Source organism: Vulpes vulpes, chromosome 15, assembly GCF_048418805.1.
Source record: "Vulpes vulpes isolate BD-2025 chromosome 15, VulVul3, whole genome shotgun sequence".
Classification (NCBI taxonomy): Eukaryota; Metazoa; Chordata; class Mammalia; order Carnivora; family Canidae; genus Vulpes; species Vulpes vulpes.
In genome coordinates, this window is record NC_132794.1 from 94,796,273 (window position 1) to 94,820,498 (window position 24,226).

The 24,226-nt window shown below is 40.1% G+C and overlaps 1 protein-coding gene across 1 annotated transcript in view; it reads left to right on the top strand.

The window, feature by feature from the left end:
* Nucleotides 1–24,226, top strand: part of SORCS3 (sortilin related VPS10 domain containing receptor 3) — a 586,685-nt gene that overhangs the window by 489,090 nt on the left and 73,369 nt on the right. The window contains exons 10-14 of the mRNA XM_072739947.1: nucleotides 1,552–1,698; nucleotides 3,151–3,253; nucleotides 8,907–8,983; nucleotides 12,114–12,205; nucleotides 22,092–22,199. Of these exons, the coding sequence (XP_072596048.1) occupies nucleotides 1,552–1,698; nucleotides 3,151–3,253; nucleotides 8,907–8,983; nucleotides 12,114–12,205; nucleotides 22,092–22,199 (527 nt within the window). The remainder of the gene's footprint in view (nucleotides 1–1,551; nucleotides 1,699–3,150; nucleotides 3,254–8,906; nucleotides 8,984–12,113; nucleotides 12,206–22,091; nucleotides 22,200–24,226) is intronic.

The window sequence follows — 24,226 nt, forward strand, 5'->3', positions numbered from 1 at the left end:
CACCCTGAGCAGAAGGCAGAAGTTCAACCACTGAGCCACCTAGGCGCCCCTGCAGTTGGTTTTAAAGACTGAGGTGATGAGAGAGCCTCAGAGCCCCTAGATAAGCATAGAAGATGCCAGTCTTCCTGAAATGGCACTGATTTTAAGCAGTTAGGGCAGGGAGGCTTTGCCTGGGGAAGGACAGAACTCTGACACCGTGCCCCTCCCCCTACCTTGGCTTCTGTCCCTACCCACCCTCTGTTCAAGTTAGAAATCTAATCAATTCCTTTTTTGGCCATTTGTCAAATTCCCCTGGTGGTGTCCTTCCCAGATAAATTCTGTTCTCCTCTTGACATTCTTTGTCCATTTTTGTTGTTTGTTTTTATCTGGTTTGGCATTCTTTTACAAGGGCAATCAGGTTATTATTTTTTTTAAAGAGCAAAAATTAAAACAAACTTCTTATTTCACCAACTAAATGTTGTCATTAAAAAATAAAAGAGTTCACTTCTGTGAAATTCTTTCCCACTGGTATTATCTCAGCTAACCATGATCCTCAAAGAATGGGGAATAAATACACTTACAATTCTGAGATATCTATTTTCAGAAAACCTGTCAGTCAACCTCATGTTTATATATTTTTAAGTGATTTGACTTGCCTTTTGGCTTTGGAACATGCTGGGGTTATTACAGGAAGTTAGGGAATCTTTCTTTGATGTAGAGTGTTGTCATTCAGAATATCTGTTCTTATTTCCCAAAATGTAGACATAGAAGAAATAAAAGTTTGAGTTGAATCTGTAGTTACTCTAGAACTTTTCTGAATTATAAATTTATTTTCATTCTCTAGCTTCTTGTTTTGTGGTCATGCTCTTCTCCCTTCTAAATATCAAGGGGATGCAAATTCCAATAGATTGGGAACTCTGGCAAGAATGCTCTGCATTATCTCATGTGTTTATTGTTAGCCAACTGAGGAAAAAGAGGAAGGGCAGGATTGATTCTGTCTATTTCAAAGTGACGATTGGCTGAGACCCAAAGATGACATGGAAGTTGTGCGAGATCACATAGAAAGCCAATGGCACAGCCAAAGATGGATGCCAGGTCACCAAGTTGGGTCATCTGCCTAAAAATATCTGCCTCACTACTAATCAGAATGCCTAAACTTCTAGCATTAAGGATAATACCTTTATGCTTTCAAAATCTGGCTCCAAGCTCCTCCTGAGCAAAAGTATGTATTCCCCGAAGGGGCAACTTCTTTAGTCATTATCAACCACTGGCAACTCAGAGAGAATGTTAGTAGTTAATTAAGGATAAGATACTATGAACAAAATGCAGAAACATATAAAGTGGGAAAAAGAAGATGGGTAAAAGGACAGTGGGACATCTGAGTCAGGAGCAGGCGGTAGAGGGCACAGAGATAATCCTAAACTTCTCTCAAAGGCCACATGGTATATGGCATTTCTCACCACGTTCCTCCTCTTCCCTTCCCTTCAATGCCCTGTGGAAAATGCTGGGGCTTCTCCCAGGTTATCAGCATTTGGCCCAACACAGTTCTCCATCTCTTCCCCTTTTTCCTAGGTAGCAGGTATCAGAGGGATATTCTTGGCCAATAAGAAGGTGGATGACCAGGTGAAGACATATATCACTTATAACAAAGGCAGAGATTGGCGCCTACTTCAAGCTCCAGATGTGGATCTGCGTGGAAGTCCGGTACACTGCCTGCTGGTCAGTCACCCAGTCTCACATGAAGTCCACTGGGCAAGCTAGTTGCCTGGGGATGTTGCATCAGGGGCTTTCTTCCATTAAGGTGTTAGGAACTTGGCTGGTTCTGGGCAGGGCTTTCCTGCAACTCCCAGGGCGATGATCTATGGACTCAAGACTGCCATACCATTTGGATGGAAGGTTCAGTTGAAGTTCACAGGCTTTTACTGAGAATATATTATGTGCTCCAACTCCCAGTAAGATAAATAAATGTTTAGGAGACAGTGCCTACATTCCAGGGTCTCAGGAAGAGCTCAGGAGTAGAAACACACCTGCTAACTGATACTAATATGATGCAGTTTGATAAGTGCTTGATAGATGTCAAAGTAAGCAGAAGTTGCCTTGCAAGCCCAGGAGAGGTCAGGCTGGTGTGTCCACATGGGATAGCAGTTAATCTGCCAGCATTCCCAGGGTGCCAGGTGTATGGAATGTTGGGTTAGGCACTCTGGAGGACATGATGTACAAGAGGTTTTCTCTGCCCTTAAGTGTGGCAATTCTAGGTGGAGAGGGAAGACAGATCATTAACAGTGAAATTCATGACCCTCTGTGCATTCTTAGAGGATCTATGTGAGAAAGTCTTCCAAGGTTGGCTTTTGCCATTGTTAAAAAGGTTTATTACCAACTTACCACACTCTGGACATTAAGTTAAAAACAGGGGATATGGGGCAGACAGGGATTTTCCTTTTTTGTAGATTTCAATATAACCCCCTGTTTTCTGCTGGGGGTGCCAGGAAAATCAGAGACAAGTGTGTGCCTGCCTCTAGCAACTGGTCATAGCACGAATTTTCTTTTTTCTTAGGCCTTACTCATGGCTTTGTCTTATTTTCTCTTATTTTCTTAACCTAATTTTCTTCTTTCCCCAATTTCACCATTCTCTTGTTCTTATTTGTTATATAGGATATATCTTTATAAATCAATCATCCTTTTTAAGAACACCTAAATAAGGGTAAATTTTAGGTAAAATTCAAGAAACATTATAAACAGGAATCAAATAATAAAGGAGAAACAGACACAATCTGGTTGAAGAAGAGGGTAGAGGGCCTGGAGACTGCCTCACTTAGCTTCCGCTCTGCATCCCTCCCAGAGGCTGCCTACAACTCTGAAAAACTGGATGTGATGGTCAAGATCAGATACAGGGGAAGGTCAGGATCATTCTGTGGGAAGGAATGGTCAGGGAGGCTTCACAAGGCTGACCGTGAACAGGCCCCTGATGGATGAGGCAGGAATGAGTAAGGGAGGGGAGGCCTACAGTTGTGATGGGGTCAGCTTCTGATGTGAGCATCCCGGCTGCCTCAGACAGAAATGTCTCCTGCCCAAATCTGAGTGGGCAGTTGTTTTTGAAAGCCTCATCTCTGGTGGGGCCGGTATGTGTGTCAGAGGTTTGCTGGAATGAAGATGTTTTCTTCTCCATTTTAGCCCTTCTGCTCCTTACACCTGCACTTGCAGATCTCTGAAAATCCGTATTCTTCAGGAAGAATCTCCAGCAAGGAGACAGCCCCAGGACTTGTGGTGGCTACAGGTAAGAAAGACATTCCTTGTGCTTCTTCCTCCCTGATGGTTTCTGGAATGTATTTATCACCTCTTTGGACTCATTTGAGCATTGGGTAAAAGCAAGGGACACTCTCCCCAGAAAATAGGCAGGGTCATGGAACCCCAGAGCCAATCTCATGACCCAGGAAAAGAGCTCCAGACACTTGTAACTTCAAGGTTACTGCATGTCACACGTAGTCACAGAGCTATTCCCTGTGCTTAGCAAGAGGCCAGAGTTCCTCTCAAAGTAAACTGACTGATCAGAAAGCTTGTTTGTCATAGGGAATTCTTACTTTAAGACACCTTGATATATGAACTTGCCAGCTCACCAAATATAAGTTGGGGTAGCTTTCTCTTTACACAGAGGATTCTTTGCAAAGGCTTTCACCCCAGAGCTGTTTTTAATCAGGAGGCCTCTGGTGCATGTAAAGGTTTGTTTACACATGATTAACCACCTGGCCGAGAGCCTGGTGGGAAAGGGCAGAAAGACCTAAGGTTGCATTGTTGGAGCCACTGTCCACTGAACATCAATCAAAAAGGAGGATAAAACAGCTCTGAAATGAAAATGAAAGCCTCTGGGGAATGTGCTCTGATTAGCATGCATTCGATTTACTTGCACCTTCTCAGGAATACATTGATGGCATAAAGCAAGGCGGGCTTCTAATCTCAGAAGTTAGGGCTCTGGTGGGTAGGCTTTTTTTCTAATGAAAGCAGATAAGTGCACAGTGACTTCCTGAGATGGTCCATTCTGTCTTGTCGCAGCAAGCCAAAGCTCTGGCTCCTGGAGTCACAGGTCTCCTGGACAGGACTTCCTTCTCCATGCCCCCAGCTGCATGAACTTTGAAAAATGTCAGTGACTGACCACGCTGATCAGATCTGGAGCGAGTGTCATCCTCTAGCATTCCAGTCATTTCTCTCAACCTCGTAGGGATTGAATCCCCATATTGAGCACACTGGCTTCAGGACAGGCTTTAGCCCAGGTTAGTGAGAGATGGGGGCAGGCTTTGTTGCTGTCCTGGCTTGAGGAGTGATCCCCATACTCCCTAATCTTTGTGGTTTGGACCTCCCAACTCAAAGACTGCAACACTCTCTGCTTCTCCTCAAGGCCTAGAGGACACCCTGCAGTGGAATAGAAGCAACATGGAAAACAGTAATAAAAAAAAAAAAAGAAAAGAAAAGAAAACAGTAATCAATAATAAAAGTTAATATTACTTAATATGCCAACTATATAGCCAGACATTGTCTTGTGTGACTTAACCACTCTGAACTTCAATGTTTTCATTGGCAAAGTGGGGTTACCAGTACTGACATAACAGAATTGAAGGATTAAATGAAGAATTGGATTTAAAGTGCTTGGGCAGTACCTGGGACATATTGAGTGCTCAGTACACGCTAGCTCTTACCATCATTGATATTACAGAAATTTAACCCTGATCTTCTTATATCAGAGACTGTGACTTGTGCATCTCCTTCAACAGAATCCATAAATCATAGGCATACACTATGCATATGCTGACTGAACGAATGTACTCAGGAGCCCTGGTGTCCTGCTTTCAGAGCTGCGCTCTGACACTGGCCTTGTGAATTTTGCTTAGTTCTTCAGCCACTGGGCTTTGTTTCCTTCATTTAATAAAACAGATTTCTCTTTTTCCAACCTTGTGGGAGTTTGTAAAAATTAGAGATAGTAGAGGATGTCAAGATCCGGCAAAGTGCTCGGGCCATAGTGAGATAGGATTAGTTGTAGATATTACCTGAGATCATCTTGTGCCCTAAACTAGTTGAATGTTAAGTCTTTATAAATTGACAAACATAGACAAGTTAAAGATTTGTTTTTGAAAGAATTTTTTTTTTTTTGGCCACAGACACTTGACCCTTGAACAGCATGGGGGTTAAGGGTGCCAATCCCTGAGTAGTTGAAAATCCATATAAAACATCTGAGTTTCTGAAACTTAACTACTAACAGCCTGCTGTTGTCCAGAAGCCTTACCAATAACATAGTCTATTAACACATATTTTGCACATTATATGCACTGTATACTGTATTCTTACAATAAAATAGGCTAGAAGAAAGAAAATGTTATGAAGAAAATCATGAGGAAGAGAAAATACATTTATAGCTCTGTGCTGTATTTACTGAAAAAAAAAATCACAAGTGGACTCACACAGTTCAAATTCATGTTGTTCAGGGATCAACTGTGTATCAGAATTTACTACTGCCTTTTATTCTCCCCTTTGTAACTCTTAAAACTTTGTGTGGCCCCTTGCCATACAAATGTCCCTGGGATGTTGGGAGGGATATAACACAGCTGAAGAGATCCTGATGAAAAACCAGACCCAGATTGCTGGCAAATGCCTCCTCGTTCCCAGCTTCTCCTTACCCTACTTGCTAGTTCTCCCTGGGAGGTTGTTCACTATCAGGAAAATTATTATGAAGTCAGCCAAGGATGTCTTCAGTGGCCTGCGTGGAGCCTGTCTCTCCAGCGCCCTTTCCCACATCCAGTCATGTCACCTGCCTCTGAGTGTCTGTGACCTGGGCTCCCTCCCCTCCACTCCCGCAGCTCACGACCTCTTCCCCTTTCCTCTGAGGTATGATCTCAGGGGAGCTGTGTGGAGGAAAGGATTCATCTTTAACACCTCTTGGGGCTGTCTCAGAAGACAGATGGAATTTCAGTCTGGAGAGTTTGACAATTGCTTTTAGCAAACAGGTACAGTAGGGCTCTAAAGGTTCTTACCACCGTGCTTTCAGGCTAGGCAGCAAGACTTCTGTCTTCACAGTGCTTTACATCATGCAAAGCATTCTCTGTGCCTCGACTACCCAACAGCTCTACGATGTGGAAAAGGGGATTACTCTTCTCCTCAATTTACATTTGAGGACACAGATGAGGAAGAGGAAGAGGTGTCGGACCCACAACAACACTCACTCTGGCTCCAGTTCTATTCTGTCCGGCCGAACCTAGTCCTGAGACCCTTCTCATGGCAGCTGCTCACTACCCCAGGCTCCATACCCATGCTCTCTACTGTGGAGGCACTTTCCTCCCTGCAGTGGATTGTGTACTGTTTCCTTTGTCACCGAGCCCTTAGTCCCCTAAATGGGCACCTATACTAGTGAGAGAAGCATCTCTTGCTTCAGAGGACTCCTAAATTCTCTTCCTCTCTTTATGGTTGTTTTGTTTTGTTTTGCACAAATGTTTAACTCAGGAGAAGAGAAAGGTAGCCCTGAGAGGAAATGGGAGTTTTTGCAAGTTATTTAAGGCTGCCAGAAAGGGCAGTGGGACCTCTAGGATTTAGCAGCTAAGCCGCTGGTGAGAGAAGAAGCTCTGTGTTCTTCTGTATGTCTCTCCTTCCTCTGTCTCTTTGCACCATGTAAGTGAGGAACAGGTACCTCTTCTTCCAACCTGACCAGAGGCCACTTCAGGGAGCTTCCCAGTATCCCTTCAGCCAGTGAGCATGTTCATCAAGTCTTCCTTCTCTGACACCAGATGCCAAATTCTTCCTACCAGAGATTACCCATGGGGCCACTTAGGAACTGCCCCCGTTCTAAGATCCAGTTGTCCTGGATAACATCTTTTCTGTCCCTTCCTCTGGGAACCAACTTTCTGGTTCCTGTGGTCAGCAGCATTTCTTTCAGGGCTCCTTTCAACTGACAGAAGATATTTCCAAAGCCAGACTTCCCTGTGAGCCTTGGATTCTCATCACCACAAAACCTCCAAAATAAGTCAGATGGAACTTTGAAAGATGGGCTGAGGAAATTGGCAGAACCAGCTCCTACTGAGGATAGTAGGTGATGCAATAGACCCTGAGAAGCTGTGACAGGGACAGCAGATTCCAGTTCACGGGGAAATATGCTCCTGCCCCCATCTCTCACTCTCTACCACCTAGGTAGTAGACATTACTGATGGCTCACCATGCTCTGTTCTATTGAAACCAAATATGGCTTCAGAATCCTTAGCAGGCAGCCATCACCAAACGACTGGAGTTGACATTCTCTGCCCCATCCCTCTTTTCTTTCTTCATCTTTGTCTTCCAAAAACCGTATCTGGTGAGTTGAATTCCAGATTCCAGACAAATCTCCACAGAGCTGCTCACCGTGCCTCTCCCTGCTCCTCTCACACCTACTGCCTGAGCTGTGAGCCCTGGGGTTATTTTTGGAAGCCTGAGTGTCAAAACAAGTTGGCTAGCTGTGTGCGCCCTGGTGCTGATGGGAGCTTGACAAGCTGTAGCCTGGCTTTAATTTCTCATTTTGAAGCATTAAATGTCAGGAGCTCAATTAACATTTTCATTATTGCATTTTTATTGTGCTCTTACTTAGGCTACAGATGTGTGGGAGCTAACATTCCCTTCCTGCTATTTTTAAAGAAAAAAAATATCACCCAAAATGATAAATTCTTACATCTTTAGGGTACTTTCCTGGTTCTTGATACCTCCCCAAATGCACATCAGCATCGGAAACATGATTTAATCATTTGTTGACTCATTCATCCATTCCACAATTATTTATTGAGCAATAAACTACTACATTTGGGGCACTGTTCTGGGCTCTGAGGTGGAGGCGTGCGTAGTGGGGAACCTTGGGCAATGTAGGTAGACTAGAAAATCCTGATCACTGCCTTTTTTAATAAACATAATCACAAGGTGATGATGTGCAAGGGGAAGAAAAAGAATGAGAAAGAAGGAATAAAAGTGTAAAGCAGTGGAGTCAATAAGATTGGAACAAACCAGATGCCTTCTCCTGCCATACTTGATAGTCATGATCTGCTGAGTGTAGTCATTTATTCTGGGCACCCTGTAAACTTGGTTACACAGTTGACATTTTTAAGTTGGGTACACACTCACATGTATACATAGAGATACATAGACACACAGACATGCATACCAGTTTTCCTTAGGCTACAATTATATGTGAGGAGTAAAGTGTCCTTAGGCCCACCTTCTCCACGCATGTCTATTGTTCCACTCTTTGCCACCTTCAGGGACCACCTATCAAGATCAATTTTAAGAGACTATTGGTTACAGCATGAATAGTTCAAGGAAGCCAAGCTCATTAATATTGGGTCTTTGAGTCTTACCATTTAAAGATGCACTCCTGTCATGTTATTTACTATAGTTCCCATATTGTTTTTTTCATCTTGGTGGGTTTTTTATATAATACCAAGAAAGCACTACACACATCAACTTTATTTGTATTTATCTATCTATCTATCTATTTATTTATTTTTAAGATTTTATTTATTTATTCATGAGAAACACAGAGAGGAGGGAGAGAGAGAGGCAGAGACACAGGCAGAGGGAGAAGCAGGCTCCATGCAGGGAGGCTGATGTGGGACTTGATACCAGGTCTCTAGGATCACGACACAGGCTGAAGGCGGCGCTAAACTTCTGAGCCACCTGGGCTGCCCTGTATTTATTTTTTAAAGGAATTTTTAACAGTTGATTATTATTATTGTTGTTTTAGTCATCTCTATACCCAACATTAGGCTTGAACTCATGAACCCAAGATCAAGAATTGCATGCTTTCCTGACTGAGCCAGCCAGGCGCTCTACATCAACATTTAACATAACTTGGAAAAACTTTACTCTCTGCTACCTCCCCTGCCCCACTCTCAAATCTGCAACCAATTATAAATGATGTGCTTATGTTTCAGGCAATATTGGCCCGGAGCTCTCATATACTGATATTGGTGTGTTCATCTCTTCTGATGGGGGCAACACATGGAGACAGGTAACTGGGAGAATCGGGGACAGGGAAGAGGCATTTAGGGCAAGTTCTGCCAACATCTCATTTCCCTATAGATTCCAATAGATTTTCCTATAGAGTCCTATGGTTGCAAAAAAAAACAACATTGAAGCAGCCATTCAGTTTGGTCCATTTTTGCTGATAGATAGGCAATAGAGTAAAATGGAATAAAATGGAAGCATTGGAGAAGGAATAGGAAGAACTGGAATTTTCTCTGTCTCTCTTTTTTTTTTTTTTCTATTCTTTCATCTAGCAGTAAGGAACAGCCACTAGATGCTGAGTACTGGGCTGCTTTCTGGGGATACAACCAATGAAATGATTCCTATCATTAATGTGACATAGGACCTGGGAAGATAAGTTCATTTGCCTTGCTGGATCTGTTTCTTTATCTATAAGATAAGGGGTCAGAATACTAAAAACACAAAGCTGTCGATTTGGTGGATTAAATATTATGTAGGCCCAGCCTTCAGTAAGTGTGAAGCAGTTTAATAGATACATGACTGTGTGAAAAATTAATTCAATTTTACAATATTGGTAGCACACTGTCCAATAGAACTTTGTGCAGTGATGAAAATATTCTGTGTCTATACCATCCCATGTGGCTACTTAACAGTTGAGATGTGGCTAGTGTGACAGAGGAGCTGAATTTTTTATTTTATTTTAATTAATTTAAATTTAAATAGTCTCATGTGGCTACTGTATTGAACAACACAGATTTATACAATGTCAGCTAGGTGTCAAATACAAACCTGTGGAGACAGTTGAATATTTTGGAGTCTCTTTTCTCAATGAGTTCAAAATTAAGTAGAGAAAAAGCTTCATAAGTAACTTACTGTAGTTTAGAGTGATTTTTTTTTAAAGAGAGTGAGCACCCATGGGCAGAGGGGAGGGGCAGAGGGAGAGGGAAAGTATCTTAAGAATTGTAGGAGAATTTTTTTGTGGGTCATGGTCTCACCATCCTGAGATCATGACCTGAGATGAAATCAAGAGTCAGACGCTTAAATAACTGATCCACCCAGGTGCCCCTGCCTGCTTGTATTTTAGCAGCATTTTTAGTTTGCAGGGAAAAGAGATTAATTGATTCTACTTGGAGAAACTGGGAAAGACTTTACAAGAGTTGACATTTTACTAAGTCTTAAATGTGAGAAGTTTTTCGCCTGAGGAAGACGACAGAGGGACATTGAATGTCTTGATGTAGGTGCAGCCACATTCGCAACCTAGTTGGACAAGTTCCAACTTTGGATCCCTTAGTGAAGACTGTCATCACCATCACCAGCATCATCATCACCACCCCCATTGCCACCACTGTCACCACTATGATTATCAAAAGAAAAATTTACCAAGGATCTACCAGACACAACCAGCTATCTTAAGTACTATAAGAATACAACATACAATATAGAATAAGTTAAGAATAAGAATAAGTCATACAACAAAGACTAAGTTAAGATTCCTACCCACAAGGGTGTAATCAGGTAGATGAAGAACAGACACATAATTAAGAACTTATCTTCAGAATAGAAGATAATCTCTTTTAAGTATCAATTGAGGATGGGAACTGGAACATCAACTCTTCTAGTATAGAAGCTTCCAACAACAAACTATTGTCCCTCCAACTCAAGAAATAGCTTACCTGGCTGAGTGGCCCCTGCAGTATTCCTTCCTTCCACTACTTTGGTTTTTCTTTTTCCAAATAGTTAAGGATTCCAGTTTCCACTCTAGCGATGGACAGGGCAATCGTTAGCAGTGGCCAGAGTGGTAGAGAGGAAAGTGTAAAGATAATGGTGTCTCCCTCTTCCTCATGCTGAGAATCTCGTTGTACCCCTCATCCTCAGACTTCAATCCAGCATCTCCATTAAGTGGCTTATTACAGAGCCCCCTTTGAGCTCTGGAGAGAAAACGCTGGCATTGTAGGCTCAGAGTCCGTGTTTATATCTGATATATAAATGAATTGCCCTGAGATCCTTTTTGCATAAGACTACCATTAGTGTGGACATTTTTATTCCTTAAAAGGCAAATATGAGAAAGGAAACCAGTTGAGAGGTTAGGCCTGAGAATTCATTTACTTTTTCTTTATGGTGTTTCCTGGTGCATATGTATAGAAGACCCTATTTCTCTTATTCCCTCCCTTTTAAATATGTTTATACATCCTTTTCTACTATGTTTCATTTAATCTACCATCCCAAACCTCTCCATCTAGGCAGTAGGAACCACCAGTAGTGATTAAGAGCTAGAAAAATTGTCCAATTCCACTTTCCTCTAGAAGATCTAAAGTAGGAGGTTGGTTATCTTCTGGGGAATTTTTTTTCCTGTTTCAGGTTGGAGATATGATAATTTATAAAATAGAAGCATTGATACATGTGGGATTATATCTGAAGTTCTCAGAGCCTGGCATCAGAGTAGGTATTTAGGAAATCCTGTGGGGTGATGGATGGATGGATCACTGAATGTGTAAATGAATGAGTGGATGGGTGAATAAATAATGTTCAAAGGGATGAATCAAAGAATAAATTTAGGTCCCTTTAAGCACTGTGTTCCAGTGCATATTCAGAGTAAAGATCTGTAAGGGCCAAACTTAGGCCGTCATCCAGCTTGTATGGAAACCTAGGAGGTGGTGGCTCAGTGTAAGAACTCAGTCATCATGTATACCATAATGTCTAGAGAAATTGTCTTTACATTTATAGTTTATGAACAACACTGTAAGGCAGACACCATTTATAGATTAGCAAAAAAAAAATCTACATAGATGAGAAAGAAGAAAGAGATGAGTAGTAACTTACTTGTATGCAAAGATGAGGAAGCATTTGTGAAGTCCTATTTTCCTTTGGATTATCTAGCTGGGCATTTTGTTGTTTCAATTTCTTGTAGGTTCATAGAACTAGTGAAAGGAGCCCTAGAAATGCCATTTGAGTGGCCTGGGGAGAGTTACTGGTTCTCTGCAAAGCCCATTCCTCATCTACTAAGTGGGGTTGATACTACTTGCCAAATTACCTGATAGGGTTGTTGGAAGGCTCAGAACCTGGATGAAACAATGTTTGTGAAAGACTTTGTAAACTGTCAAGCACTGTGCAATTGTAAGGTGTTGCTATGATTGTTGTTGTTGTTGTTGTTCCAGATCTTTGATGAAGAGTACAATGTCTGGTTCCTAGACTGGGGTGGCGCCCTCGTGGCCATGAAACACACACCTCTGCCAGTCAGGCATTTGTGGTAAGGACAGCTCCCTACCCTATTAATGAGCAATTTTTCAGTGGAAAGTGTTGGGACACATTTTTCTGCATGATTTTGTACCCATTTACCCATTTCCTCTTCCATTTATTCATCCATCCGTCCATTTAATATACATCTCATCATCTAACTTAGGTAGCAGTGGTAGGGCAGATAATTTAGATGGGGAAGTGTGATGATTAGAGTGGGGTGGTAGGAATGGGTGCTCAGATAAGTAGAAAAGACCAGGAAGGTCCCATGAGTCCAAGCATCCAAGATTAAGAATCTAAAATACGGGAAATGGAAACTGCTGCAAGAAGAATATTAGGTTCATATAGCAGATAAAAAGTTCAGTTCTAGATAAGTTGAATTTTAGATGTCTGTGAGTATTCAAGCAGAGATGATGATTTGTCTGATATATTTATCTGAAGGCCAGGACAGAGTCTGGGCTGGCACTGATGGCAAGTAAAGTCATAGAAGTGGGCTCAATGCCTCAGAAGAGTGGGTACAACAAGGAGAAACCAGGAATTCCTACAGAGCCCTGTTGAATACCAGCACATAGAGCAGAAAATAAATGATGGAACAGACCAAGAAGTAGACTAAACAATAAAAACACAGGAGAAATGCTTGCATGGATGCTAAGGAAATGGGTAATCAGACCAAATTAGTTATGCCATGAAAAACAATCTAAGATTAAGCAATATATAGAGGAGTAAAGGGTGTCATTGGTGATCTGTGTCAGAGTTGATTCAAAAGAGAAGTGGGATTGAAAGGTAGATTGCAGGAAGGGGAGATGGGTTGGGGGTAACTAGGTGATGGGCACTGAGGAGGGCAGTTGATGGGATGAGCACCGGGTGTTATGCTATATGTTGGCAAATTGAATTTAAATTAAAAAAAGAAAGGTAGGTTGCAGTAGATTTATGAATGAAACGAATGAATGAATGAATGAATGAATGAATGAATGAATGAAAAGCAATGGAGTAAAGTGGAGGCAGCGGATAACTCTCAATAAAGTAGATTATGTAATGAGGTTGAGTGTGTATATGCAAAACCCTCCAGTGAGGAGAAGGATCTGTGAGATATTTTGATGATGATGATGATTCTGTTGTTTGTTTTTGCTTTTGGCAGGGGATGAATAAGTATTATGTGTGTTTATATGCCAAAGGAGAAGAATTTCATGCTTCAGATACAGTAAAGTGAATACTTGAGAGTGAATATTTGGTAGTAGAGGATATGCTATCTAGAGTACCGTTGTTGGGATGAGCCAGAGCTGGAGAATGGACTCTAGCTTAGTTCCCAGATCCTTCATTTTGGGAGACTAACCCTTTTATTTTATGTTTATTATTTTTTAAAGATTTATTTATTTATTAATGAGAGACACAGAGAGAGAGAGCACGGCAGAGACACAGGCAGAGACAGAAGCAGGCTCCATGCAGGGAGCCCAATGTGGGACTCGATCCCGCGTCTCCAGGATCACACCCCGGGCAGAAGGCAGTGCTAAACCGCTGAGCCATCCGGGCTGCCCTGACTAACCCTTTTAAAGTCAGAGTTTTACTGGGAAGCATCAGAGTATAATCAGGAAAAGATGTAGGATTTCCAGGTGCCAAATTCAAGCTTCAGTAACCTTGGCAAGAATTTAAGGTTTCTCTCCATTTGGCCATTTATTAAGTAAAACCGCATAATCTTGCCATTTTTGTTAGTCAAAAGTGGTCAAATATCATAAATTTCTTAGAGCTCAAGCTAACATAAAGTGCAGTGGTTTTACCTACTGCTCTATCTTCCTACAGAGAGATTATGATATTAAATTTGGAAAAGATGCATGGAGCCATTTGTAAGGAAAAGTGCTCTACCAACTCAAGAATGAGCATATACAAGTTCCCATTGTAATTCTTTATCATCCTTTTACTACTGATTATATACTTTTTGGGTAGAATCAGAACAGTGGAATTACTTAATACGAATGATAGTCAGGAGTTTCTGAGGAATTATTATATGCCGGGTATCATTCTAAACCCTTTACATGAATTATCTAAGTTAGTTCTTTAACCACCATATGTATGTGGTTATTCTTTTTATCACATATTTATAATGGCATTGAAATGCAGACATATTAAATTCTTTGCTCAAGGCTACACAGCTAGTACCTGGCCGCACTAAGTTGGGTCTCTGTTGGGGAGACATGGATGACATGGACACATGGATGCTCTTCTGTTTTAATTGAATTTTCCAGATACTTTAATGAGTACACAGAAGCCACATGGTCCCAGCCCTCTGGGAGATCAGAGTCAAGATAAGGAGCTTAGACAGTCCACACATCACAGAAATCCAATAAATGCCTGCTAAAGCATGCTGGCCATGTATATTGCTAGGATCTTAGCACAGGATGGAGTCCTGCCTAGTGTGAAAGGGGGTGTTCATGCAGCTGCTGACATGAGAGCTCATTTTAAGTGCAAGAAAAGTTTTCAGTTCATTGCTATCTTCTGTGTAGGCCTCAAACTGACATTATTTTATACATTCTTGAAAAAAGAATGCCATGAGTCAAAGGACTGATAAGGCAAACCTAGGGAAGAAAAATTGTGACCAAAGCCTGGGATTCAGGAAAAGGAGGGAGTGTTCAGGAAATATATTTGCCTGGAATAAAAAATGGGAGTAAGATAGAGTGGGTAGGACTCCAAAGAACTGAAATGCCTACTTGAGCCTGTAGGTAATTCCTTCTACCTCAAAGACATGCCTCCTTGTGTAGGGAAGAGCTTCTCTATTGAGGACTGAATAGCACTTAAACTCTCAGAGAGGATTACTTGACTCTTAAATCAAGTTCAGTTGTTTATTTGTGTTTTAACCAAGAAAGGCAATAGTTTTTAGTCCCTATCATGATGTCCTAAGAACTTCAATGGATGCCTTGATAAGAAAAGTGATAAGTGCCCTGCAGACAGAGACAGCTGAGCAGATTTCTCCCCCTTAAGTCTTGAGAGAAGGGGGTGGCAACACCATCTCACGCTTGACCATCACCCTCCTGCTCTTTCTCCTTCATTGTGATAGGAGCCTAGTACTTACTTATTGGTTGATTTCTAGAGCCTTTTGCACAAATATTTCCTTGTTATAAGAAGAGGAATTTGGTTGTAGTGTTTCCTGTGGGGGATAGGAGAAGAGAGAATATCTGGCATAGAATGAAGGGATGAGAGAGTTTGAGTTTGGGTTAATCTTCCCATCCTTCCATCAGACCATTCAGTCTGTTCTGCAGTAGTTTCTCACCCAAGAACTGATCACTTCCCAAAGGAGCATTTGGGAATTTCTGGAGGGAACCCATCCAAGTTGGGAAAATTATTTAATATTCTCTCATGGCTGTGTAAATAGGATAAAATTGTGCGTCTCAAAGGCACTAGTACAAAGTTTGAGTTTTCTCTTGCTCCATGAAATACCTCTTTGTTGATAGAAAATGTTTGCAAAGCTCAGAAAATATAGCTGCATTCTCATTCATCTTCCTCTTATAATAATGAGAATACCACCTCCCTCCTGTGTTTGACTACTCCAGCTTACAAAGTATTAAACATGATTTTTCACATATGCTTTGGAGATAGCATTTTCTCCATGTAAAGGATGTCGGCATTGCCATTTTTTCATAAATGCTACAAATGTTTCCATGAACTTGGACACTACTCATGACTTCTGCTTACTTGCCTACCAGTGAATGTCATTATTTGAAATAATCTCTTCAACGGTTAAATACCAGCTCTTGAAGACATGTATTAGAACACAACAAGAAACAACCCATTCAAGAATTCTCCTTTGCACTTCTCTTTCAAAGGCTAAGTGCGTGTTTTTGAAGGCCGTAATCATACCATTATCATCAATGCTTCCTTATGAAATTCTTGACTGATTTTTGTCTACTGCATATGAATTGCAAGTTTGTGAAACTCAAGCAGTTCTTTATCACCAGTAGCTTCTGATTTAGTCAAAACCTTTGAGATAAACAGCTCATTTTAAGTGCAAGAAAAGTTTTCAGTTCATTGCTATCTTCTGTGTAGGCCTCAAACTGACATTATTTTGTACAAAGATGTATAAATATTTGCATTAAAAAACCCACACCAGCCTACCCACTCTTACACAAGGGTATAGTGGTTCTCAAATTTAAATAATAGCTACGTTGCCTTTCAGAGAAAAGAGGAGTCATAATTGAAAAGCTGAGGAAGCTTTAGCTAGACTAATAAGGCATGCTGTTTCCCATAAATTGAAATGATAGGTAGCTAGATATGCATGAAGACAAAACAGCATACAAATGAACCCATCTATTTGTGACCGTGTACATTTGGATGCATAGAGATTAGAACCTAAGTGCTGTTTCAGGTAAGCCCTTCATCCGGTATTATCTTTAGACCATGGATACATTAGGGTGAAATGAATAATGGAACCTTATGAAATGTGGTGCTCTAATGAAAACTCACAATAGACAGAGCTACTAATCGGCAGGTAGACAGGGGTCCTACTGTTTCCTTAGCCCTGGCAAGCTGTCAGTGACTCCTTTCACTAGAATGTTCTTGGAAACAGAAAATGAAACATCATGTGGCTTTTTGTGTTCCTTTGTTTTTCTGTAGATGGTTGTGATCACTTGTGTCTTGTCTAGAGGCACATTCACATGCAAGCAATAGTCCCAACCGATACCTGCCTCTGAAAAATGGAAGTGCATGTACTATTGTGAAGAACTTCTAGGTGGCTAAAATGCTACCACCTTATGCATTTGCAATCAAATAATATGGAGCAATGCATGTCACCAAAGGGGGGAACACTGATTCTCAATGACCATTTTAACTATTTCTGTGCTAGAGAGTTCTGGGCAGGACTTGGTTGTTCTTGGAAGATTTTGTTCCTTTTAGTGGATCCCATCTCAATATCATAAAGTCATTGACACTGGAATAAGGAAGGGTCTTAGAGAATATGTAGTTTGGTTTCACACCTCGTGTAGCAGATACCTCTATGACACCCCAGAGGTTCACCCTACTTCATCACAATACCATAAGGCTCAACAACTCCCATATACCCAAGACAGAGAGTTCCCATTTTGTACAAAGGCTTTAGCTGTTAAACGACTGTTTTTATACTGAGCAATAGTGAATCTACTTGTAACTAATGCCCATTGGTACCTGTTCTGCTGCCCAGAGCTATGCTGAATAGGTCTGATCCAGAATTGTACATGATTTTTAGAATCATATAGATGGAAAGGACCTCAAGAGACCTCTTTGTCTAACATTTCTAAGTTCTGGAAAATGATCAGATATGCAACTCAAGTCAGATTGTATGAGTTTACGCATTCATTCCTCACATATTGATTGACCATATACTATTTATCTAGCATTAGTTTAAGGTCTGGGTTGTAAAAGTGAACAAGACAAAATACTTGAGAGCTTAAATTCTTGTGTAAAAATATTTGACTATTGTCTTTAGAACAGTTATGAGAATGAAAATATTTTCTCCTGTATTTTTAATTGATTTTTTATGCATTCAACAACTGATTTTTTCACAGATATTGCCCCTTTGCAGTAGTCAACAAATAGATTTATTTTTACTTGTTTAACTAAAGCTTTCTTACTAAAAAAAATTAAAAGACAATGGTAATTAATTCAGCTCTATTCTTCTTTTCCCTAAGCTATCTTCAATTCATATAACCTGTTTCTGGAACAGCCTGTTTTTCTTTGTTTTTTGTTTTTTTTTTTTTTTTTTTACCTTTAATCACACTGATTGTCAGTTTCTCTACAATGATTGTAACTAAACATAGTATTGAGGATTTAGTAGAAGGATAGTTTCTTCTATTATGCATGTCACCTATCTGTGAACACATACTCGACTCACAGTGGCTTGATTACCTTTCACAATAGTGTCATTTCTAGAAAATATGTATCTTATGATTGACAGTGACCCCAGTTCTTTTCAGCTTGAGATTTTCATTAGTTACTCTTTTCCTTTCTCTGGCTGCGGGGCTTTTTTTTCCCCTTTCTAATTAAACATTCTGCTTTAATTTGGTCTTATAAGGGATCTCCAAATCTATATTTCCAACTTTGATTACCTCCCGGAAATTTGGATCCATCCATCCAAAGGTGTCCTTGACAGTGTGTCACAACATGGAAGTGCAAAAAGTATCCAAACCTTGATGTAGACCAAATAGAAACAAACAGAAATCTTTGCTTTTCCTCTTCTTTCCATTTCCCCATCTCAAGTGCTTAACCATAAAAATCTATGTTGTCCATGATTTCTTTCTTTTGCTCAAGCAACCTGTACACATTTTATCACCAAATCCTATTGACTTCACCTCTAAAAATATCCTTTCCATCTTTCTTTCTCCACTACTATAACCTTTACCCAGGTCCCGTTCCTTATGTCTCTTAACAATTGTAACTCTTTGCTCCTGCTCACCTTCCTGTATCCACTTTGACTCTTGACAATCTATTCACCATAAAGAAGTGAAAATTATGTTTTAAAATTTAAACCAAACATATCTCTCTCATTGCAACTGGAAATAAGGTCCTTCATAGTCTGCCCAGGCTTATTTTCTGACTCCCATTTCCTTCTACTAACCTACTTTCCCACTAATCTATAGCTACTGACCATATTTTTGTCCTTTCCTCATGACAACTTACTTTCACATTAGATCTTCACTCTGGAATGGCTCTCACCTGGGTTTTTGCGTAGCTTGTTCCTTTTTATTATTCAGATCTCACCTTAAATGTCACCCATAAAAGAGGACTTAAATTTTCAATACCAAGTAGCTATGCTGTCACTCTCTATCACATCATTCTGTTTTAATTGTCTTCATGACACTTGTTTATAACTCATATTTTTTATAACTCATATTTTTTAATCTATTTGCCTGAATATTGTTTGTCTCCTAAAGTTAGAATGTAAGTTCCACTTAAGCTAGGGCATTCCCTTTCCTAGTCACCACTAGATCCTTTGAACAGAGGTTACTGCCAGACCAGGCACATAGTAGGCATCAATAAATATTTGACAAAGAAAGTTTCTTTTATTGTGATTTTGTAATCCTGTTTTACTTCAGAGCACTAAAAAAAAAAAAAAGATAAAACTCCCAGCAATCAAAAAGAAATAGTTCTCAGAAATGGCAGGCCCTCCAGACCCAAATTTCCATTACCTAAGATAGTTTTCTAATGTCATATTTTTTGGGTCTTGTTTAGAGAGTTTTGTTTTGTTTGGCTTTTAATACTTACCTCAGCTCACAATATTCAAGTTAGAAATTACTGATCTCATAATGTCACCTGATGGCACAATCCTGAGCTTCCAAGTAGCATGTTGATCATAAATGAAAATCATAGGATCCATTCCTCACCCTGACTCTGTAGGGCTGCCCTCTTGCTTATGCTTATAAGCATAGATTATAACGGCTTCCTAGGACTTTGGTTATCGTATATGCTAGCTTTCTCACCTGAGTTTTGGCATTTCTTAGTTTTTCTTCTGATCTCATTCTTCCATCTAAATCCATGCTGCTTATCCTTCCATAGGAACTCAGTTCATACAACAGGCCTCTTATCTTCCAGTTTTTCTTTCCATCCTAGGCTTGGTTTTTCCTTGGCACCTTCATCTCACATCTAGTGATGGTCTTTCTTTGTTTACGCCATGTTTTTTTGTCTTTACTGTACAAAGTAACAATGACTGTCTTCTGCCTTGTTCTTAATGGCAGTGGCATGAAGGCTCTCCCTCCCTGGGATGCTGTGGCATCCACTACTATTTACTCTGCTAGTATTAATAATGACCTTCAGTTGTCAGGAAATTCCGAGAAGATAAGGACAGAGGCCTTCAACTCACTTTGGCTTCTTCCTATCAATACAATAACCAATTTATCCAAAGTTGCCCAAACAAAATCTAAACAAATGCTTTCTTATCTCCTAAATTTGTCTCCCAGCTAACTAGTTAGTGGCCACAAAATACTTGAAAACAGCTATGATTATTTAGGAACCAAGTAGGTCCAGGGCAAGAAAGGTGAGGTCCATTCCCAGTCATGCTTTGGTTTTTCCTTTTGAGGCAAGAAACTCATTTTCAAGAAATGCAGTTCAGTTCTGCCCAGCTTTTTCTGGGTCAGCTTGATGCTTATGTAACCTTTAGCCTCTTAAAAAAAAAGTCTGAAATTACCAAGTTCTTAAATTGGTATTATTAATCAAGACAGTATTGTTTACAGTCATCCTCATGCTGTACATTAGATCCCCAGAACTCATTCCTCTTGCGTAACTGAAACTTTGAATCCTTCAACTAACATGTCCTCATTTCTCCTTCCTGCCTGTCACTCCTGTTGATCAAGACCAGCTTTATTGTGGTGATCTTTTCACAATGTATACATGTTATCAAAATACCAAGGTGTACACTAAATATATACAATATTTACTTGTCAAAAATAACTCAAAAAAGTCGTTTTAAAGAAGTCAAGACAGACACTGATAACTTGTGAAATCATAAAAAAAATATCAGACTGCTTTTAATCTTTTTTTTGTGAATATAGACTTAGGTATAGCAAAAATTAAAAAAATGCTAAAAAGGATAAGACAGAAATGGAAAGAAACAGAGAGGGTGAGAGAGACAAAGAAGCAAATATATCGGGAATGGGCTGAGTAGGTTGACTGGTAATGGGCAGAGAGACTCTGCATCCAGTTCATGGATGCCGGCATAAATCATGCTTGAAAAAAATCGATGGATTGGAAGAGTGTGGTAAATCATTATTTATTTCATTAATTTATTCATTTAATATTTATATAGTGCTAACCAGGTGCCCATTTTTCTGCTAGATACTAGGAATGCAAAAATGAATTGTATGGTCTTTGACCTCAAAAAGCTCACAATTCCGTGGAAAAATTAGACATAGATTTATTAAAATACATATAAAACATCAGGTAAGAAGTATTATAATAAAGATATGTGGGTGGTGTTAAGGAATCATTGAATGAACCAGACCTATATGACCCGTGAGCTCCCAAGATTATAGTTTTGAATTGGTGGATTTAAGGTCCATTAAGAAGTTATCACTCGGCACTCACTCTAAGTGGAGAAGCCTACAGAGTTACTATAGTTGAACTCAGAGAATCCTGAGTTATGGAGTCAAAGAAGAATTAAGAATGAATCTACCCAAGAAGGATCACAGGGAATGAAGCAAATACAGCTGCCTTGGGGAAGGTGGAAGACCAGGTACTTGATAATATCAAGAAAAGGAAAGAAGCAAGCACTCAAAATTACCCCAGTCTCCTCTACTAGTAACCTTCCCTTGAAAGAGTTTCAGGTGCTATAACTAAAAAGGGCTAGACCTTTCTCTTACCACTGGATGAAAGATGGCACAGTATTGCCCAAAACATCTTAGACACTCAGCAGCCACCTCTAAAAGCTCCTGAATGTAGCACTGGGAAGGGAAAATGAGCCTAACATTCATTCTGAACAAATGGGAAATGGCTTTTTTTAAAGTTTGATATGAAAGACATACAATACACCTCTCCTCCCCTAGAGTACACCCCACACTACTCAATTTATCTGTGTCAGAAACTCCAAGGACCAAATTGATTGTGCTGTAAATTGAACCTTAGGGTACATTCTGAGTACTTGAAATGTGATACTCCACCAACTAAGCCCTCCTGCTTGGGTTGTTTTTTCTTCTTGTTTGTTGTTTTTTGATCCTAATATGTTGAAATATTTTTGTATCTCTGGTACTGTCTCTGCCTGGGCCAGGAAATGCAATTTTGATCAAATCTCATAATAATATGGGGAGATGTTGAAGATGAATACCTATTGATAATTCAAACTGCCAGAAAGTGAGATACAGAGGAGAATTTAATAACCTGAAAAATGGTTGTGAAGGAGTGTGGTATGATTTTCAGCTATCTCTTCTGTGTACTTGTTCCCAACCCAGGGTGAGTTTTGACGAGGGCCACTCCTGGGACAAGTATGGCTTCACTTCGGTTCCTCTCTTTGTTGACGGGGCTCTGGTGGAGGCAGGAGTGGAGACCCAAATCATGACGTGAGTACTTCTTTTGCTGTGGCCCATAGGAGCCTGAGACCTGGGTTCTAGCTCCACTGAGGCCACAGATTTTCCTGGGGAACCCTATACCAAAGCATTCTAGTCTGGTCCCTAGGTTCCTCATCTGTAAAATGGAAATATGTGTTCTTGTACCCACTGATTCAGAAGGCTACTGACAGCATCTGAGAAGCAAGGCTCCTAATTAACCAGTTAAGGTTTATAACAGTATTTAAGATATTCTAACAAATTTCCACTTATCCAAGGAAACAGAAAGCTACAGTCTTTAGACATCTCTTCTTTCTTTCCAGGACAGTCCCGCAGAAGGTGAGGGACAGGGACGGCAAATAAAATAGCCAACATACTGAAATAAGGGAATATTTTAAGGGAAACTCCTGGAGTCTGTCACATACACACACACACACACACACACACACACACACACACCACATACCCAAAGTTGTCATTCTACTTCAGATTAATTTGCTGTGAACATTTTCCTACATTCCTTTACCCCGAGAATAGATGGTCTTAAAGTTGTAAAAAGATCCCAAGTACTTTCTGAATTTTAAAGAAAATATTAATAAATTGGTACTATTTTCAAAGTCTATCTAATTTTAATCCCTAAAAACTTGATGACCTCTGTGTTTGTGTGCATATGGATATGTAGGGGGATGTGGGAGGATAGTTACGGTAACCCTCCACTAGCCAATACCGCCCTCGCCTCCCTCACTTTGAAATGACTAGAACATTGTACACCTTAATCTTCACTGAGTGGAATAAAAGGAGTCTAAAGGGCAAAATTAAGGGAATCTGCTGTGTTGTGGAGTTGGCACAGAAGGGCTCACAGGATGCTTCTCTGCTGGTTTTGGGGAAAAGAGTGGTCTTCTTCCTCTAAGAAACACTGCTGTTCTTTGAAACTGTGTTCAAGAACGTCTTTATAGTTTGAATCATTCTTTTCCAGTATGAGACTTATGGGCTTTAAGGAGGAGGCAGAAATAGGGCAAATGGCTAGTTCTGTGCTTTATCTCTTTCCCAGAGTATCAGTTAAAAAAAATCTGTTATAACTGAATCTACACAATTTTGTTCAAATGTTATAATCTGGCCCCCAACTTGACTACTTTGCCGTGTCCCACCCCTCTACTTCCATTCTCACATCCAAAGTGTTGACTGGCTAGTTCTCTGGGATTTCAGAGTGACAGAAAAAACTCAACTGTGATGAAAAAATGGTACACTAATCATAGAAAACAAAACAAATGGACAAAAATCTGATCCCAGATTTAGGGTACCTGAGTTAAGATTCTGTACAATCCAGTAGCTATGGATTACCTGTCTGGTAGTTAGCCATGTTGGATCTTCATTTCTTCATTTCTAAGATTGAATCATTCCGTATGCTTCTTTTCAAAATTTTGAAATGCTAAAAATCTTTTTAGAAATTTAGTAGAAGCACTGCAAGGGTCTCATGTCTACATGACTTGTGTACAGAAAAAGTCTTGGATTCCCAGTGTCCTCGTTATTTAAAAAAAGATTTATAATAGAAAATCTGAGTGGTTCCACAAGAATGCCTTTAAAACATTTAGGACAGTGCAACAAAGAGTGATTTTAAATTCTCTTCTTTAATTCTCTCTGAATTTTCTAAATTGCCACGGAAATATTTTCTCTTAACTCCAAGGGTGGTGAACTTGTCTTTTAAAGACTGAACCGTCATTTTTGAGCATCTGCTATGTTTCAGGTGCTGGGTTAAATCCCAGAGCTCTGTAGTTGAAAGTAGAAACATATGATATCAAACCATATGAAGAGCTGCTATGATCCTCCCAAGGGGTATATTGTGTTAATAACTGATGTCTGTAACTGTGAACCTATGTTATGGTAAGACTTCTCTGGGCAGTTCTATTGTAAAATGTGAGCAAGGATTTCCTGTAGAATTTGTTGCTCAGGATAGGATATAAGTCTAAAATTTGAGTTTTGTCCAGGAATTTCTTCCCATTTTCTTAAAGTACACCCTACACAGAATTGTCTCACCAATGAAA